At 38.6% G+C, this 17,936-nt stretch overlaps 1 protein-coding gene across 2 annotated transcripts in view; it reads left to right on the forward strand.

Annotated features, from left to right (window-relative positions):
* GBE1 (1,4-alpha-glucan branching enzyme 1) overlaps positions 1-17,936 on the forward strand; it is a 135,068-nt gene that overhangs the window by 85,554 nt on the left and 31,578 nt on the right. For both annotated transcript variants that reach the window (XM_026700672.2, XM_026700673.2), the window contains exons 10-12: positions 542-640; positions 4,432-4,542; positions 6,118-6,289. In XM_026700672.2, the coding sequence (XP_026556457.1) occupies positions 542-640; positions 4,432-4,542; positions 6,118-6,289 (382 nt within the window). The remainder of the gene's footprint in view (positions 1-541; positions 641-4,431; positions 4,543-6,117; positions 6,290-17,936) is intronic.

Genomic DNA, 17,936 nt, shown 5'->3' on the forward strand with positions numbered 1-17,936 from the left:
GCAGCTCATCTCAGTCCTGAGAAGCTTCAAACCTAAAGCAAGATATGGCCCGCTGCAATTCATTTGTCCCTTTCTTGAGTTATCCTGCATTGAATTGTTCCACAGTGAGTGGTCCCAGGGTGAATCAACTGGGGCAAAATAGTGGGGTGAGTCAACTAGGGCAAGTTGTCTACTTCTGTTATAATAGCATGCAATTAATTATTAGTAAGTGAAAAGACAGTTTGAAGAGTCATCAAACTGTTGTCCTTTATTAGTATTTTCATTAGTGCGTATTTCAAGTACATTTCATGTACTGACTAATATTCACAGCATGAGAAAAAAATATGAATAGGAAACAACATGCTTTCATAATATTTATGCTATAGAAATTGCAGATTAATGAATTGTGATTCTTTAATATTGAATGAGATTGAAAATATTTTCATTATTTATGACTGAATAGTAATTCTTCTGGTGGAACTGTCTCCTTATTTTCAATTCCTGATATTCTTATTTTATAATGTTTCATTACTTGTCAACTAACTTCAAATAATTCTTCCAGGATGTGTCTGGAATGCCAGCACTTTGTTGTCCAATAATTGAAGGAGGATGTGGATTTGATTACCGGATGGCCATGGCAATTCCTGACAAATGGATTCAGGTGAGAATAGATTCATTCCATGCTTTGCCACATTTTTCACTCACGCTTCCATATGTAAATGTAAAGGTTTCCCCTGCCCACTTGTATCCGACTCTAGGAGGCAGTGCTCATCTTTGTTTCTTAGCCAGGGGAGCCAGCATTATCCAACGATGCTTTCATGGTCATGTGACTAACAGGACTATACGTTGAGGTGGATGGAATGCTGTTACTTTTCCACTGAAGTGATTATATTTATCTACTATATTTTCAAGCTTTCAAACTTGTAGGTTGACAGGAGCTGGGGAGAGTAATGGAAGCTCACCCCATCATGTGGTGCTTCGGTCTCGATAGCCCAGCATCCTAATTGCTAGGTCACCACATTCCCATTTTACCATACATGTAATTAAATAATATCAAGTAATTATAATATGACACTTGCATCTATGAACTGGGTTTCCATAATTTAGACAAATAAAATGTAGTAATAATTCACTTACGCACTCCTCTTCTCTGTTGTAATTTTTTTTATCAAAGAAGAAGGAAAATGTCTTCTATATATATTTAGCCAAATTTCCCAATTTGTGTTTTTAGCATCTAATTAAAACTGTCATGTGTATTGGAATTACAGCTCGCATCATTCTCAGCCAGAGGTCTCAAAACTAATCTGAAAGCTTCAGAAAGTTATGCTTGTATAGTATACTAAGCTTTGTGTCTCCAAAGTTCAGTGTAACATAAGACTAATTATTCTATAATTATATTTGATTGTTTGGCTTTTACTTTTGTGGTTTTGTGGACAGAATTTTGATAATCCTTACAGCAAGCTTAACTCCTAACAAAATGGAGATTAAAAATGTATCTGTTATGCACATGAAGTTGTATAATGATTTTACAATACATTAATTGCATATTTATGAATCTAGCACCTTAACTATTGCTAAACATATTTGTACAAAAAGCTTGCCAATGTTGCACTCTAGTGATACAAACTAAGAGCAAATATTTTTAATTTCTTTAAGAACAAAAACAAAAAGATGAACACTAAACAGATTTAAGCTTTTCAGGGAGGTTATTAATGTTTCCATCTATAGAAATAATTGAATTTTAGAAAAATTATTTCAGAAGCATTACTATAAATTAAGACATTGCACCTTTGTACAGATCTGTGTTATAGGTTAACATAATAGTATGTATCTTGAGTTAGGCCTATATGTAGGGGTGTAGTATAATAATTATTTTATCTTTGAAATATATGCAGTTTTATATAGCTTGAAATATGTATATTATTCTAAAGCACAATTTATTTCTTAGGTATTTAAACACATACTTTTGAAACAAATTTGATCTATTTTCCAGTGGACAGAATATATATTTCAGGATATATTTTCCCTATCATTAGTGAATTTCTTTTTTCATATTCTAAAAATGTTATCAGATGGCATCAAAGGCATATTGCTAGTACAGATAATCTATTAATTGGAAAAAGACTCATTCTTGTGCAGTTGTAAATCTATAATCCATGAACCACAAGACAAAAATTTTCCTAATGTAGTCTGACTACAGATGATATTTCGGTTTGTTATCAACTAATTCTTACAGAACAGTGGAAAAAGAAATCTTTCTATTTCTTCTGTTTACGTTAGATGCAGCTTAAAGATTTGGCATTGTTTCTTATCCAGATATTCATAAATTATTATTTGTTTGTGCTTTTAATTTCTTCAAAATTACATGAGACACAGGTGCTATTGTTTATAAAATAATTTCAAAGTGTAAAAAAGGGGAAAAATTAAAAATAATAAAAGTCAGATGTGACATAGGCAAATTGTCATGTTACTTCTCAATAAAGTTCCTAAATGATTTTTACAGGATGCTGTAAATAAAAGATATATAGTACATGTCAGTGCTATGGAAATTTAAAGCAGAAAAATATAAAGCTTTGTTTCCTTTAGTGATTCAAATTGAAGATTAGAAAAGTTTGTGTTTGCCATGTGTCCTTCATAGTCTTGATTTGTATTTTTAATTAACATATTTCATATTTTAGCAGAATTTATATTTTATGTTTGTCTTCGTTTGGATAGGATTTCCTTTTTTATGTTTTGGTTTTAATAGCAAATCTGATTCTGCTTTAGGTTATCATGAGCTTTCACAATGATGTTCATTGTGTTTACAATGTTCTTGTGATTTCTGCTTTCTTGTGATTTCTGCTTTTGTGCTTTCTTTAACATACAGAATAACTCCATTGCTAATACATATTTCCACATCTTATTTCATAGCTTATATTTGTGATAATAATAACACACTTATTCAATTTCAATTATTCAATTTCTACCAAAATTCTATCAATATATAATAATTATAATTATAATATATAATTCTATATAATGCTTGCTAGATTGAACAATTTAACGCATTTTAGCACAATTTGCTGGTACTTTGGTTCTACCCAAGTATCTTAAGACCATTCTATCTAACTAGCCAAGAAATTATCTGTCCTACACACAAATCCTTTCATCATCTTTTTATTCTTGACTAATTGAGGCTTCCAGTTATTCAAGAAAAATAGAACAAGGGACCTTGGAGTTCTTCTAGTCCACCCTCTGCTCAAGCAGGAAACCCTATATCATTTCAGGCAAATGATTTCCAATCTCTTCTTAAAAACCTCCAGTGATGAAGCACTCACAACTTCTGGAGGCAAGTCCTTCCACTGATTAATTGTTCTACCTGTCCATACAGGAGGTGACCAAAGCATAAGTGACTTTCCACAGTAAAGTTAAATATATAATTAGCAATGTCTAAAGTTTTCTGCCATCATTTTGTCATTGTAATATCAGATTACATCATTGTGGTATTTATTGTTATTTTTTATTTGCACAATACTCTTCATATATTGAATGAAGGCAAACATACATGTCGCAGGATAATGTTGCTGGATCCAATCTGGGTCAGTCATTGGGATCAGAAGTTTATTCTTCCAAGCTTTCAGACCATGCTGGAGCCCATCCTCAGGGCGCTTCTCTCTAGGGGAGTGTGTGCTTTGGGCTATTCTGCTCTTGTGTCCTGAGTACTTGATAAGCTGGTGGTAAATCAGCACTCCTGTTGATCAATTCTTCTTATATTGTATGCTATAAAATTAAATACATAGAAATAATTTACCTTATTTCAATTAGAGCTAATACATTAATCAAAGGATTATACAGCATTGCATAGCAAGAAACAGACAGATAGAGTGGTGAAATTTGTGTTTAATCAACCATAAAAATGATGGCGTGTAGCCCCTACTGTTTACAGAAATAGAAAGAAAATGAATTTAAGATATGCATAGTTAATAAGTTGTTGGCAGACATTTTGGAAGAAAAACAATGCTTTACTTCAGTTATTATGTATATTAAAAGGTAAACATTTTCAAGACAAGCACAACTTTATTAGTAATTTTATGAAAAAGTCCTTGCTATTTTCTTGGATATGATAGAAGCATAATTTTCTTCTTTTTTGGTGTGTGTGTGTGTGTGTGTTATTTTTTACTTCTGATTTTAGTTTATAGCCATGCAATTTTCTGAAGATTTCCTTTTCAAATATTAGTAGGTCTGACTTTGTTTGAATTGTTTCAACAAACCAAGATTAGTCATGTTTTTTTTAATTGTTCCGTGCTATATTAATTGTGCTATGATGTGAAACTGGACCAGAATCACATGCCACACGCAGTAACCTAACATTTCAAAATGTATGTAAGAAACACTGATCATGAACAGTTCAATACCATAGGATAAGTTGAAAAAAATGATAAAATAATTCAAAATTATCCTTTTCATTTTCAGATAATTAAGGAGCGTAAGGATGAGGATTGGGACATGGGAAATATTGTGTTTACTTTAACAAACAGGCGATATGGAGAGAAGTACATTGCCTATGCAGAGAGTCATGATCAGGTATTGTAACAATTCAGCAGTTCATGCCCACAACAATTAGATTAAATTGCAGCTATCCATCTTTAAAATATAAAGGAAAAAGAGAGAGAAAAAGAAATATGAATTACATTTTTTCAGAAAAAGATTCATTTTTTAAGCACAGCATTACAGAAAGCCAGTACATATCATCCATCCATGACTGAAAATCTGGAATGACATTGTTTTTTTCTATTGTAAAAGAGTTATATGTTTTGTTATGCCTGATGCTTGATAGATATATAGTATTTCAAATAATAATATATTCCAGATGGTTTGTATGTGGTTCAGAATCAACTTTAAACCATATTATTTTCTCCAAAAATCCTATTAAGAAAGTATGAATGCTAACTCAAATGGGACAATACTGAGATGAACCCACCCTAGCCAGCCTATACAAAATCTGAAATTAAAATATAACAAATGTCTGAAAAATTATTCTTTCTATCTCTTGTTTTCTCTCTCTCTCTTGTGGATTTTTCTATTTATTGCTACAATTAAGGGCCTGATGGACTATAATAGATAATCTAGAACTCATGTCTTGAAACTGCATCAGATTTTCCTTAAATTAAACCTATATTTCATGGGTATATAATATAATGTAGAAATAAATATCCTCCCCCTCCTTCTCCTCTTGTGCACACCCTCCTGGCCCATCAACAGCCAGCCAGGGGGTTGTGAGAGGAAGAGTGGGAGGAGGGAAGCCTCCACCGTGGCTTGTGCTTGTTCCTCAGCCAGCCCTGATTCCCAAAAGGAAGAAATAAAAAGGGGTAGCAAAGAGCCCCAAGAAGAGCACACGGGGCTTTCTGAGGGAGTGAGAAGAGACACAGAGACAGGGAGTGAGTGAGTGAGTGAGAGAGAGAGGGAGAGGGAGAGACATACACAGAGAGAGACATAGAGAGAGAGAGACATAGAGAGAGAGAGAGACATGCAGACACACACACATACACACACACACACACACAGGCCAACTGACAGGTGAGTGTCTTTGCTGAGGGCCCTTCATCTTTCTCCAAGCCTAGCCCCAGGGTGGGCATGCGAGGTTCAGTGGGGCCAGCCCCCTTTTCCTACTGCCCTGAGCGTCTTAAAGCTGTGGATGGGCGCTGCAGGCCATCCCCCTTTCCATCATCCCAGATCCCATTCCTACCGCACCAGCCCTCATGTTAGCGAGGCCGGATCAGTTACGGCCAGGTTGGACCAGTGTCTCAGGGCAGAGAGCAGGTTACACATCTCCCCAAGTGACTGAGGCATGCCCAGCACCAAGGGCCGGAAGAAGCTCCAGCAAGAGTGAGGCACTGGAGAATCAGCCCCAGCCTCTTCTCCTTCTCCACTGTTGCCCTTACCTTCTCAGGCCAGGCAAGGAGTGGGAGGGGAGGACAAGGAGTGGAACCAGCCAGTGATGCAACAGGGAGCCACAGCAGAGGGCCCAAAGAGACGCATGCAGCTCTAGAGCCGCAGGTTACTGACATCTGACCTATAAGATGTTTTTAATTTATGTCCTGTAAAACATTAATCTCATAAAAGTTTTTTTTTCTCTGCCTCATTTATGTATTTACCAAGGCCCTTGTTGGTGATAAGACTTTGGCTTTTTGGCTGATGGATGCAGAAATGTACAACTATATGAGTGTTCTGTCACCTTTCACACCAGTTATTGATCGAGGAATACAGCTTCATAAAATGATACGTCTCATTACTCATTCTCTTGGAGGAGAAGGCTACCTCAATTTCATGGGTAAGTCATTTGGGATATTACCTTCTTATTTCCTTCAGCATAGTATACCTTGTGATGATATTTTCTTTTACAAATAGGACATATTTATTGAACTTAGCTAAAGGTTAAAGCATAATATGATCCTCTGCATGTATACTGAGGATTTCTATTAATTTCCATGGATCTTGCTCCCAGTTGAGGTGATAGTCAATAGCAACCTACGTATGATTATAATTCATAGACAGTTGATTATGCTGAATAATTGACCTTGGAAGACACTTGTGTTTGTGGTATTTGCACTTCTTATCAGCTTTAAGAATAAATTTCTGCATGGCTAGTTGAAGATTAGGCAGAAAATATATACACTGCTCAAAAAAATATAGAGAACACTTAAAACAACACAATGTAACTCCAAGTCAATCACACTTCTGTGAAATCAAACTGTCCACTTAGGTAGCAACACTGATTGACAATCAATTTCACATGCTGTTGTGCAAATGCAATAGACAACAGTGGAAAGCATAAGCAGGTAGCAAGACATCCCCAATAAAGGAGTGGTTCTGCAGGTGGTGACCACTTCTTAGTTCCTATGCTTTCTGGCTGATGGTTTGGTCACTTTTGAATGCTGGCGGTACTTTCACTCTAGTAGTAGCATGAGACAGAGGCTACAACCCACACAAGTGGCTCAGGTAGTGCAGCTCATCCAGGATGACACATCAATGCGAGCTGTGGCAAGAAGGTTTGCGTAGTGTCCAGAGCATGGAGGCGCTACCGGAAGACAGGCCAGTACATCAGGAGACATGGAGAAGGCCGTAGGAAGGCAACAACCCAGCATCAGGACCGCTACCTCCACCTTTGTGCAAGGAGGGACAGGAGGAGCACTGCCAGAGCCCTGCAAAATGACCTCCAGCTGGCCACAAATGTGCAGGAGGCTGCTCAAATGGTCAGAAACAGACTCCATGAAGGTAGTATGAGGGCCCAACATCCACAGGTGGGGGTTGTGCTTACAGCCCAACACCGTGCAGGACTTTTGGCATTTGCCAGAGAACACCAAGATTGGCAAATTTGCCACTGGCGCCCTGTGCTCTTCACAGATGAAAGCAGGTTCACACTGAGCACATGTGACAGACGTGACAGGGTCTGGAGACACCGTGGAGAACGTTCTGTTGCCTGCAACATCCTCCAGCATGACCAGTTTGGCAGTGGGTCAGTAATGGTGTGGGGTGGCATTTCTTTAGGGGGCCGCACAGCCCTCCATGTGCTCGCCAGAGGTAGCCTGACTGCCATTAGGTACCGAGATGAGATCCTCAGACTCCTTGTGAGACCATATGCTGGTGTGGTTGGTCCTGGGTTCCTCCTAATGCAAGACAATGCTAGACCTCATGTGGCTGGAGTGCGCCAGCAGTTCCGGCAAGATGAAGGCATTGATGCTATGGACTGGCCTGCCCGTTCCCCAGACCTGAATCCAACTGAGCACATCTGGGACATCATGTCTCGCTCCATCCACCAACACCACGTTGCACCACAGACTGTCCAGGAGTTGGGGGATGCTTTAGTCCAGGTGTGGGAGGAGATCCCTCAGGAGACCATCCGCCACCTCATCAGGAGCATGCTCAGGCATTGTAGGGGTCATACAGGCACGTGGAGGCCACACACACTACTGAGCCTCATTTTGACTTGTTTTAAGTACATTACATCAAAGTTGGATCAGCCTGTAGTGTGTTTTTCCACATTAATTTTGAGTGCAATTCCAAATCCAGACCTCCATGGGTTGCTAAACTTGATTTCTATTGATAATTTTTGTGTGAGTTTGTTGTCAGCCCGTTCAACTATGTAATGAACAAAGTATTTAATAACAATATTTCATTAATTCAGATCTAGGATGTCTTATTTTTGTGTTCCCTTTATTTTTTTGAGCAGTGTATATATATCCTCATCAAAGTATGTTGCGTCTCATCTACATAAGTAGATAAGGAGTAATTGATGAGTTCTCTCTCTCTTTTTCCTAATAAAAACAACCTTTTTGGAGACGGTAGTCATTATTTTGTAGTCATTCAGATGATACATGTGATATATTTTGTTGTGCTAGTGCTATTCAGTTAAAGATGCAGTAGAATGACTTGTTATTGCTTTTTAAATGAAACTTGTACTAGATAATTACAAGAAAGCATTTTCACATTTTTTTCCAACTGCTGACTTGCTTAATATTGGAACCCTGCTAAGGACACAACATAAGATTTTATTGTGCCAGGGATTTAATTTTATATACCTGTGTAATATATGGAACCAAATTCCTGAAAACTATATTTGATACAATTGGTGAAATACAATTTTGGAAAATATCTTGCCTTTCAATCTCATCACAGCTAGATAAACCACAAAGGGACTGTTATGAATGGTACTTAAATCAGCTGACTAGTTTAGGAAAACCAACTTAGTCAATATATCAAAAATATTTTGTTGGAATAAGTTTAGAGTAAGCAATACTCTTTCTAAATTAAGAAACAAAAATGAAAAGTTCTTTTTAAAAAGGGCATACAGGATCATATAGCAAAATGACAATATTAATGAAAATGCTGAAACTGCAAAGATAGGGTTGGTGAAACTAAAGACCGGTATGTTTTGCTATGATAGTGAAAAATAACAAAAACAGGCTTTTTGGTCATAACTCAAACAAAAGGAAAATCAAGAAAGCATAAGTCGTAACTGATAAGCTAAGTATGCTAGAAAAGGGGCAAGCAAAGAACATGCTGGCTTGATAACTTTAAATCTGATGCAAAGCTGAACATCCAAGAATTGAAAGAAGCTGTGTTTAACAGGGTAGCATGGGGACAACTTGTCTATAAAGTCACCAAGATTTGGAGACAACTAAATGGTTAAAAAAAACAAATAAAAACAACATTTTGATGTAGTTTGTGATGCAGTATCCATGCTGGTTGTGGACAGAGTTTGAAGAAAAGTAAGGAGGACCAATATTTGTAAATACTTTGACATTTTATTGCATTTTCCTTATTGTACAAGTGACAGTTTAATTCTGCAATGTGATATAATTTAAAGAACAAAGTAAATAGAAGGAAAGTGAATTGGGAGATCAAATTGAACATTATTTCCTGGCATAAAGTGCTAATTCATTACTTTTATCACAAATATCCAATTTTAAAGGAGTATTTTTTTCCTATTATCGTGTATTGCACATATCATACTTTCATATTTCCCTGCTTTTTATTTCTTGAAATTGCAGTTTGTATTTTTGAAAAGGAAATAATGATCATTTTGTTGTTCAATGAGCCATTAAATATGTAACAATCTAGAATATATAATGTCTTATGTAGTTAAGTTGATTGCTAGAAATTTTATTCAAACATCAGTTTATATAATTATGGTGTACTTTAAAAGCTATATTTTATAAATCAACTTTTCTGAACCTCCTTATATTGGGAAAAGCAAATTGCAATGAAACACATTTTATCACATATAAGCATTTTTGAAGCTCTGAGGTGAATTGTTATAATAAATTTATATTTTGATTTTGTATATATTGCTGACTTTGTTCATAATACATCCTGAAGAATACAAAGCTGTTTATTTCTTGAGTTTCAAGCACAAAGAACTTTTCAAGATAGGCATCCAGCCTAGAAATTGATCTCATAAATTTATGATCAGAGATTTATGTTCGGAAGAAGAATTTTTTTTATAGAGGTCAACTGTGAGTGTTCTAAATAATGTCTTTATATTCTAGAATAGATAATGTCAGACAGTCTAATGAAACAAAATATGACTTTTTCATAGTCAGAACCATCACACGTTATTTACTCCAGTACCAATGCACATTTTCCAGTGCTTACTACAATCTTATCTTTTTTCTCTATCCAGCAGTTGGTCTTAATCCACATATTTAGATTTACACAGTATTGACTATCCATAAAGAATAGTCACTTGGTAATAGTAGCTGAAATAGGATTAATATGCTCATGACTGTATTTGAAATTTCTTTTCATTTAAAAAAATGCTTATGTGAAATTGAATCATTTTCTCCCTATAATTTTATCAAATTACATACAATTTTGTTTTATTTTTAGAATTCCAAAATCAGTAGTTCTGTATTAGTTAACTACAGGTAGTCCTCAAATTATGACCACAATTCAACCCAAAATGTAATGTTGTTAAGTGAGAAATTTGTTACGTGAGTTTTGCCTCTTTTTACGACTTTGCTTACCACATTTGTTAAGCAAGTCACTGAAGTTTTTAAATTATTAACACGGTTGTTAAGTGAACTTGCCTTCCCCATTGTCTTTGCTTGCTAAAGGTCACATAACCCCAGGAAACTGCAACCATCATAAATATAAACCAGCTGTCAAGCATCCAAATGTAAATAATGTGATCATAGGGATGCTGCATTGGTCATAAGTGTGAAAAATAGTCATAAATCTCTTTTTTCAGTGCTGCCTACCAGATTGATTTCACCCCACACCAGGCAAACTCCCTCCACCAAGCAGTCTGGTATCTCCCAATGATATTGGCTGAAAATGTTCACAGTGAAAGCCAACTGGCACTTGTAGCATGGGACATTTGGAGCCATCTGGGTTGCAAATGACTTGCTGTAAGTACTATATGCCAAAATCCCACTTTTGACTTTTTCAGCCGGCATCTTTGAGAGGGGAAGGGTTGCCTGTCAGATGGATTTCACTCCAAAATCAGTTTGGCCATGTGCAGACAGAAGGGAAGGGGAACTACAGTGCTGTTCTGAAGAAAAGAAGCCTGGAAGCATGAAGATCTAAGCTTCTTTTCTGCAGGCCAGTGCCACAGTTTCCTTCTGTACATGGAAGGCAGTTCTTTTGGCCCATCCACTTAATCTATGTGTTTGCTTATCAACCATGATGGGGAGAGCCAGGATTACATCATTGAGTTAGAGGGTGACATGGACCACTCAACAACCTCAATGACTTACTGTATAATTAAAATTCTGGGTTCAATTGTGATCATAAATTGAGTAGCTTTCCTATTATTCCATTTTTTAAATGGTTAATAGACATAATTATAATATATTTTTCTAAAAGCAATGTGGAATTATTTCACCAAGCATCTTTTTATAGCATTATTATTAAGCATTTATATTTTTATTGTTGTATGTATTTCTTCTATGGTCCAACTTGATGTAATTTTAGAAAATGTATTTTCTATTGAAAACGTAAGTGTTCGGATAAATTTAATTTGCTGAGCGGGAAATATGCACTCATACGAAATTCATTGTTCATGCAGTGAAAAATGGTGTTGTGTCAAATGAAAGTATCTATTACTTGAAGATAGATCATTGTTCAGGGCTAGAGCCAGGGCCACATGCTTTCTTTATACAAAATACCAAACACTATCTTAAGGAAAAGCATTCATCCATCAAGTCATGTCTAATTCATTGTAAATAGAGTAACTGTAAACCAGAATAGAAAATATTGCAACAGATAAATAACATCAGTTCTGAATTTCTTTTTCATACAGCAGCGCTAATAAACAATGATGAAGATACACAAATGCATTTTTTTTTTGTATTTACACAAATACGGTGGCATAATTTGACCATCCTAAACAAAAAATCGCTTTAACTCTTAGGTAAACTGCAGAAGACAGTTTTTGCAGTTAGCTCATAGGTCGATCAGCCAGGAGTCAAAAAGGGTTGGTTCTTTCTTTATTCCTGGCCTTTTGAAAATGTCTGAAGACCTGGCTTTGTTGACTTGCTTGGATTGTGAGTGAGAGGGACAGTTTTTAAACTTTATATATAAATAAATATAATTATATGCCTTCACAAACTGCAATGTTACCTATATGGACAATAAGCCTGCCAGACTCATTTCTTAATCATGATGGGAAATAATTAAAAACATTTTCAGCAAAAACAAAATTCCTTTCAGTGAGTTAAACCTTTTTTTCAATATTGTAAAAATTGCACATAAATAAGCAAATAAGTAAACCAAAAATTTTGAACACAAATGCATATACTAATTGAAAAGATTTTAAAGACTAATGTACAACTGAAATAAGAGGTGTATCTTTGAGGTCAAATGGACAGACAGCTGGAAAATATCATGGACCTTTTAATAACTTTTTATACTATACTATAAAAAACTCAGTTGAAGATGTTACCTAGCCTGGTAACGAAACATTCGGAAAACAACCCAGCTCGGAAAATGAACCTTTATCCTTACTTTTTATACTGTATATATGGCAGTGGTATTATTGTATGGTCAAAAGTGGAAAGGTAGAACATTACAATGGAGGAATGATTGCTGAAGATGAGAGATTTTGCTGAGATGGTTGACATATTTTTTTGTACTTTCATCTTTTCTCCTCCTTTCTACTCTTTATTTTATATTTTGTTAGTTTTTCTCTTAAAAAAAACTTGTAACAACATTTATACAAAAATATAAGCTTGTTTGTCCATGTATCAATTTGTAGATTTTAAACTTTTTGTTTTAACTAATGGGACCTGATCCAGATTTGATAACATAGATATAATTAATTTGGGGATGAAGAAAAACAATCATATTTGATTATGAAGTAGGGGAAACTAATGCAAATCTGGGCCAGGTTAGCATTTTTGATGTTGGGATACCAGCCTTAGAATACGCTTGATGCTTGCAGGACAACATTTATCAAGATTCATCATTTTGCACAAGCTACAGTGGAAATCATGCATGTTTATGATAAGTAGATTGCAAATTGTTAACCTGAAAATATACAAAGAAAAAAGATACTCTATTAGAGTTAGTATATTCGTCATGAAAGAAACCTATTTTCTAAAAGAGTATAATATCAGGTGAAATTTATATTTTTGGGATTTACTTCCTATGTGTTTTCTGTTATAATAGTATTTTAGACAAGTCTGTCTGTTTTGTAATAAATATGCAGCATATAGGTAGCTAAAATTTTGAACTTAGCCATTTATATATTTACCCATGATGTGTGTGTGTGTGTGGTGGTGGTAGTAGTAGTAGTAGCAGCTTACTAGGATATAAATAATCATGGACTATAATGCATGTCTATTGCTTCATACATATTAATTTATTCATGAAGCTTAACAGCTGTCATTTGGGAAGTTCATTTTTTCATATTTTTAAATGACAATTTTTAATGGCTCTTTTTAGAGCTTGTCTGTCTAGGGAAGTCTGCAAAAATATCTTGACAAGGTTATTTTGCACATTTTTGCACTAAGGTATGAAGGTACCAGATAGCTTTGTTGCTTGTCAATTTTGACACCTCTTTCATTTTTCTTCGCAGTATAATTAAGTATCTAGTGGATCATCCAGCCTTTGTAGGCATGCTGATAGTATTTCTAGATAAACTGCTCTCAAACAATGGTAAATGCAAGTGAAGAACTCTAGTAGCAGTCGTCATTTAAATATATTTTATACTGACAAAGAATTATATACAACTGCATCTAATGTTAGTTCTGGATTGTAATTATTGCTGTGCATTTTGTGTTGTAGTTTTTTAAATAAATATATGACTTTGAAAACTTGATCACAAAATAAATCCTTTATTGGATCTTTATTGGTACCTGAGGAGAAATATTTATATTTTATAATAAAACAAACATGTTCTAGCTTTGAAAATCTTAGGATATCACAGATGTGGTTTATTTATACACACAATAAAAACAGCTACCTTTCTATCTTACTGTAGGTTCAGAGCATTGACTTCAATTCAATTGAATTTATATATTTTGCAGAAAATTTAGCTACACTAGAGCAATGTGAGTAAGTCGTATCTGTCAAATTGTCACCGTTAGAACAGGAAAAAAACATGGAAATTGTTGTCTTCCCAAATCTTCAAGTGACATGGGCATTTTTTAAAATATTCATTTCTGAATTCCTTGTCCCTTTGTTTCTGGTTATCAAATCTGCATCTAAATGGAAGCTTCAGAAAGCTAGGAAAAAGCATCAGTAATCTAGAATGCTAATTAGATTTCTAGACAAATCAAAACGACGTTAGGCCATAGTCATGTGGCTACTATCAGAGAACTACATAATATTAAGAGAATGAGAGTCTCCTTTTCAGTGGTGGGATTCAAAACATTTTACTACCGGTTTTGTGGGTGTGGCTTGGTGGGCATGGCCATGTGAATGGGTGGGCGTGGCTTTTTTGCTTTGTTTTTTTGTTTTTGTTTTTTTGCTCTCGGAGCCTCGGAGGAGCCTCGGGGGGCATTTTTGCTCCCACAAGGCTCCTCTGGGGCTCAGGAAGAAAAAATCAACAACATTGGAGGGACCCATAGCACCCCTCCACTCTCTGTTTTGGGATCTTTCTGGCCTCAGAGGAGCCTCTAGGGGAAGCATTTTTGCTCCCAGAAGGCTCCTCTGGGGTCAGGAAGAAAAAAAGCAGAGCATGGGAGGGGCATGCAGCACTCCACACTCCATTTTGGGATCTTCCTGGCTCAGATGAGCCTCTGGGGGCATTTTGGCTCCCAGAAGGCTCCTCTGGGGCTCAGGAAATAAAAAAACAGCATGGGAGGCATGCAGCATCTCTCCATGCTCCGTTTTGGGACCTTTCTGGCCTCAGAGGAACTTCTAGGGGGATGTCTTTACTCCCAGAAGTCTCCGGGGTTCAGGAAGGCAAAAAATGGAGGGGGCAAGCCCCTTCCTCCATTTTTTGCCTTTCTGGGCCTCAGCAAGGGGAATCCCGGCACAGCTGATCATATGAACAGCTGATTGTCAGAAGGGGGAAAAAAGAAATATCTTTAAGGGTGAGCGTCAGGCGGACAAGGTGAGTAAGCATCAGGCAGGCGGGGCAAAAGACCCAGCAGTGACAGGGTGACTGGGTCAGGGGTGTGGCCAGCCAGAACTTATTACCAGTTCGGGGACCCACGCCAAATCCTCGCTACCGGTTCACCCAATCCAGAGCGAACTGCTGAATACCACCACTGCTCCTTTTACATTACCTATAGGTATGTGGACTTATTCTTGTTAATGTATACAGTATATTAATGTACCGTGTTTCTCACAAAATAAGGCCGGGCTTTATTTTTTATTGATCCCCCCAAAAAATGGCTAGGCCATCTTTTCAGGGGTGACTTAATTCCACCCCGGCATCCTTGGGCTGGCAGGCGGCGGCAGCTTGGATGTTGACCTCGGCGTTGGTGGGGCACTTCCTATCGGGATATGTTCCGCCACCATTGCTTTCCCTTCTCCCCGTGCTGCCACGGCATTTAGAGCAACGCCGCGGTGTTTGGTGCAGCCATGTGTGGCCAGCCAGGGCTCCTATCTGCAACTGGAGCCCAGCGGAGACACTCGGCTTCAGGCACTCCTGTCGCCGCCTTCCCTTCGAAGGGAAAGCAATTCTTTTAAAAATGTTGCCCTACTACCGGTACGACAAAGATTCCCCTGCCCAAGAGGGCAGCCCAACCCCAAGTGGGGAGGTGAATCTCCCAGGGCTGCAGCGCAGGATCGGCCCACCCCGGGAGAAGCGCCCAGCCGCCATCCCTGCCTGGCACCGGGCAGAGCACGAAGAGCTTCGCCTGGGACGCCCAGTGCAGCTGACAGGTGGGCCCTCCTGCCTGGCGGTGGAGCTCTCGCCAAGGCAGCGAGCACCTCCCTGCCAGACCCTCCGCTCATCCTGCCAGAGCCGTGCAGGCTGGGGAGAGCCAGGAAAGCGAGCCGCGGGTGCACCCCTGCCTGCCAAGCAAAAGAGCTGGGCCGCCCCGAGCTTGGCTTCCTTCCCAAGTCCCTCCAGCCTGAACCCAAAGGAGCCACTGGGAGAGGCTACCCATGGCAGTGATAGCGCCCACCCATACCTGGACAGGGCGGCAAGGCGATGGCTTGCACCACGTCCTCCGAGCTGAGCCCCACCAAGTGAGTGTCTTTGCCCAATGCCCATGCCGCTGCAGCATTTGGAGCTGCCAGCATGTTTGGAGATGTGTGGGGACGGGGACGGGCTGGTCGAGGGGTGGAAAGGATGGGCGACTTTGGGCTCTCTCCGCCGGACCTGACGGCCAGGGAAGCAGCACTGCCATTGCCTCACCTTCCTGTCTGCGGACAGGTGGGCACTATCACTGACTTGGACAGCCTCTCCCGGTGGCCCCTTTGGGTTTGGGCTGGAGGGACTTGGGAAGGAAGCCAAGCTCAGGTCGGCCCGGCTCTTTCAGTTGGCAGGCAGGTGCTCACCCCTGGCTCGCTTTCCCAGCTCTGCCCAGCCCGCACGGCTCTGGCACAGCCCTGGCGGGATGAGCGGAGGGTCCAGTGGGAAGGCGCTCACTGCCTTGGTGAGAGCTCCACCGGTGGGCAGGAGGGCCCACCTGTCAGCTGCACTGGGAACCCAGGCAAAGCTCTTCGCGCTCTGCCCGGCGCCAGGCAGGGATCGCAGCTGGGCACTTCTCCTGGGGTGGGCCAATCCTGCGCTGCAGCCCTGGGAGATTCACCTCCCCACTTGGGGTTGGGCTGCCCTCTTGGGCAGGGGAATCTTTGTCGTACCGGTAGTAGGGCAACATTTTTAAAAGAATTGCTTTCCCTTCGAAGGGAAGGCGGCGACAGGAGTGCCTGAAGGCAAGTGTCTCCGCCGGGCTCCAGTTGCTGGGAGGAGCCCTGGCTGGTTGCGTGTGGCTGCGCCAAATGCCGCAGCGTTGCTTTAAACGTCGCAGCAGCACGGGGAGAAGGGAAAGCAACAGTGGCGGAATGTCTCCCAATACGAAGTGCCCCATCAATGAGGAGGTCAACGCAGGGAGCACCATATCCAGGTATACAACAAAAGTACTTCCTAACGGCCAGCCCCCCGCCATTCTCCCCCATTTTGCATGTTTAATATAGGCCTTAATTTGGAAGGAGGTGCTTAATTTGATTTTATGCCTATAAAGCATGCTGGGACTTCTTATTGGGGGAGCCCATATTGTTGGAGAAACACGGTATTATATCAAATCTCCATCATTTACTATATGGTCTAAACAGAAACACACAAATTAATGTTTTGTTTTGTTTTTGATACAATCAAATGGGAAAAAGATACTGTTGTGATGTCATACATTTTACTTACAGGTATGATCATGTTATAGCTAAAGCCACAGATGCTACCATTTTGAAAAAAATTGGCAAAATATATTTATAGAAAAAACATATAAATCTCATGTTATGTAGGCTGTCAACCCAATGATTAAGGTTAATAATATATGACTCCTCTTGAGATTCAATTTAGTGTAGTGATTAAGACATCAGCCTACAAACTGGGAGATTTACTCCCACTTTAGGCATAAAGCCAGCTTTCTGACCTTGGCTAGTCACTTTTCCTCAGTCCTAGGAAGGTGGCAAAACCACTCCTGAAAACCATTTTTATATTAACTATTTGGAACTTCATTTCCTACCTCTTGTAGAGTACAGGTCTAAGATTTTCAACTGGAGAGAATTGCAAAAGACGATGTCTTAGCAAATGCTTCTTTATTTTTTTTCATAAAATAGAGTGGGGTGTCTTTGTGAATAATAATTAGTTCAAACTTGTCATGGTCTGGTCAATTTCTTCTATAATCCATTATATTTTGTAGGAAGTCATCTTGATTGATTTACTTCAACTTTGCTTTCCTCAAAAAATTTAATATACACTGCTCAAAAAAATAAAGGGAACACAAAAATAAGACATCCTAGATCTGAATTAATGAAATATTGTTATTAAATACTTTGTTCATTACATAGTTGAACGG

This window comes from Pseudonaja textilis, chromosome 7 (assembly GCF_049901715.1).
Source record: "Pseudonaja textilis isolate UNSWEBS1 chromosome 7, rPseTex1.2, whole genome shotgun sequence".
Taxonomy (NCBI): Eukaryota; Metazoa; Chordata; class Lepidosauria; order Squamata; family Elapidae; genus Pseudonaja; species Pseudonaja textilis.